The sequence below is a fragment of the Aphanomyces astaci genome (genome assembly GCF_000520075.1).
Source record: "Aphanomyces astaci strain APO3 unplaced genomic scaffold supercont1.41, whole genome shotgun sequence".
NCBI lineage: Eukaryota > Oomycota > Saprolegniomycetes > Saprolegniales > Verrucalvaceae > Aphanomyces > Aphanomyces astaci.
In genome coordinates, this window is record NW_009798304.1 from 514,198 (window position 1) to 515,451 (window position 1,254).

The 1,254-nt window shown below is 51.4% G+C and overlaps 1 protein-coding gene across 1 annotated transcript; it reads right to left on the reverse strand.

Moving 5' to 3' along the window:
- Nucleotides 1-594: 594 nt before the first annotated feature.
- H257_12635 (hypothetical protein) lies at nucleotides 595-1,044 on the reverse strand (the record flags this gene model as incomplete). Its single annotated transcript, XM_009839925.1, has 1 exon — nucleotides 595-1,044. One exon carries the CDS (start codon nucleotides 1,042-1,044, stop codon nucleotides 595-597), a length of 450 nt encoding a protein of 149 aa, XP_009838227.1.
- Between the last annotated feature and the right edge of the window lie 210 nt (nucleotides 1,045-1,254).

The following is a 1,254-nucleotide window of genomic DNA, read 5'->3' on the forward strand; positions in this document are numbered from 1 at the left end:
TACAGCATTTGAAATTTTTGTCATAAAGTTACAAAAATATTGGGTGCGTCTATAGTTTTTGGGCGGACTGTACAGCTAGCTAACTATCCACACAATAGATGAGCTCAGTTCGGGGTTAACTATCCACACAATAGATGAGCTCAGTTCGGGGTAAACGTGAGGAACCTCAAACCGCCGACCATCCTAGCCCATAATATGCAATACTGCGACTTCAACGTGATGTTGTTTGTCACAATACACTGTACTCATTCACATGATCAGTTCAAGTGTAATTCCATAATAATATAGTACTACTACTAAAAGTAAAGTACTCATATCTAACAAACTGGAAGCGCGCGTCATTCAACGAAGACGTAACTTTGCAATTTACCTCGCCTTGACGTGATGGCTAACATTCTTCCTTTCCTCACTGCGCTTGCCGCCATGGTCAGTGAGACCGTGAACCAAACCGACGACCACCGGGCTCATATTTACGACTTCGAAGTACGTACTACTGGCCTGGGTGCCCTAACCGTGATTTCCTTGGCACATGACAAGTCCAACCCGCCGCCCCAGCCAAGGGACCCGCATTTGGGAATTAGGTCGAGAGATACATCAACCAACCAAAGTGTAGCCTGGCAAGCACTTGGGGCACACAACCAACCCCCATTTTTCGCACTTGTCCTGCCCGTGGTCCATTTGGCAGCGTTGGAACATGCCGCTGTCGTTGAGCGAGTCGCCAAACTTCCATGGGTACCCAACCCCCAGGCCGTATTCACTGTTGCGGCAAAACAGTCCTTGGTCGGCGAGCCCAGCGGGGCAGATCGAGTGGCAGTCGAGGCCTTTGCGGGTCGTGCCCACTGGACACTTGTCATAGCACAGCAGACTGTCATAGCACAGCAGACCCAGGCGCTTTTGTCCGGCGGCGCACGATTCCGGCACACGACCAACACCGCGTGTCCGCGTTGCCTTCCAGCAAAAATATGAGGCCGTTTGGAGCTGGCGGTCGTCGGTTTGGTTCACGGTCGCGGTAAACACAGTGAGGAAAGCAAGAATGTTGGCCATCAGGTCAATGCGAGGTGAATTGCAAAGTTACCTCTTGAGTTGGACGACGCGCGCGCCTCCAGTTTCTACCCGTGAAAAAACTCCAATAAACGTCACAATGATACTCGGGGCACTTCTTGTCGTACTTGAAAGGGGTGCCCCAGCCTTGAGACCTTGGTCGAGGAGTCTTGCCGACGCAAACAGGCTCGTAAGGAGCTCTAACGAGGTGGC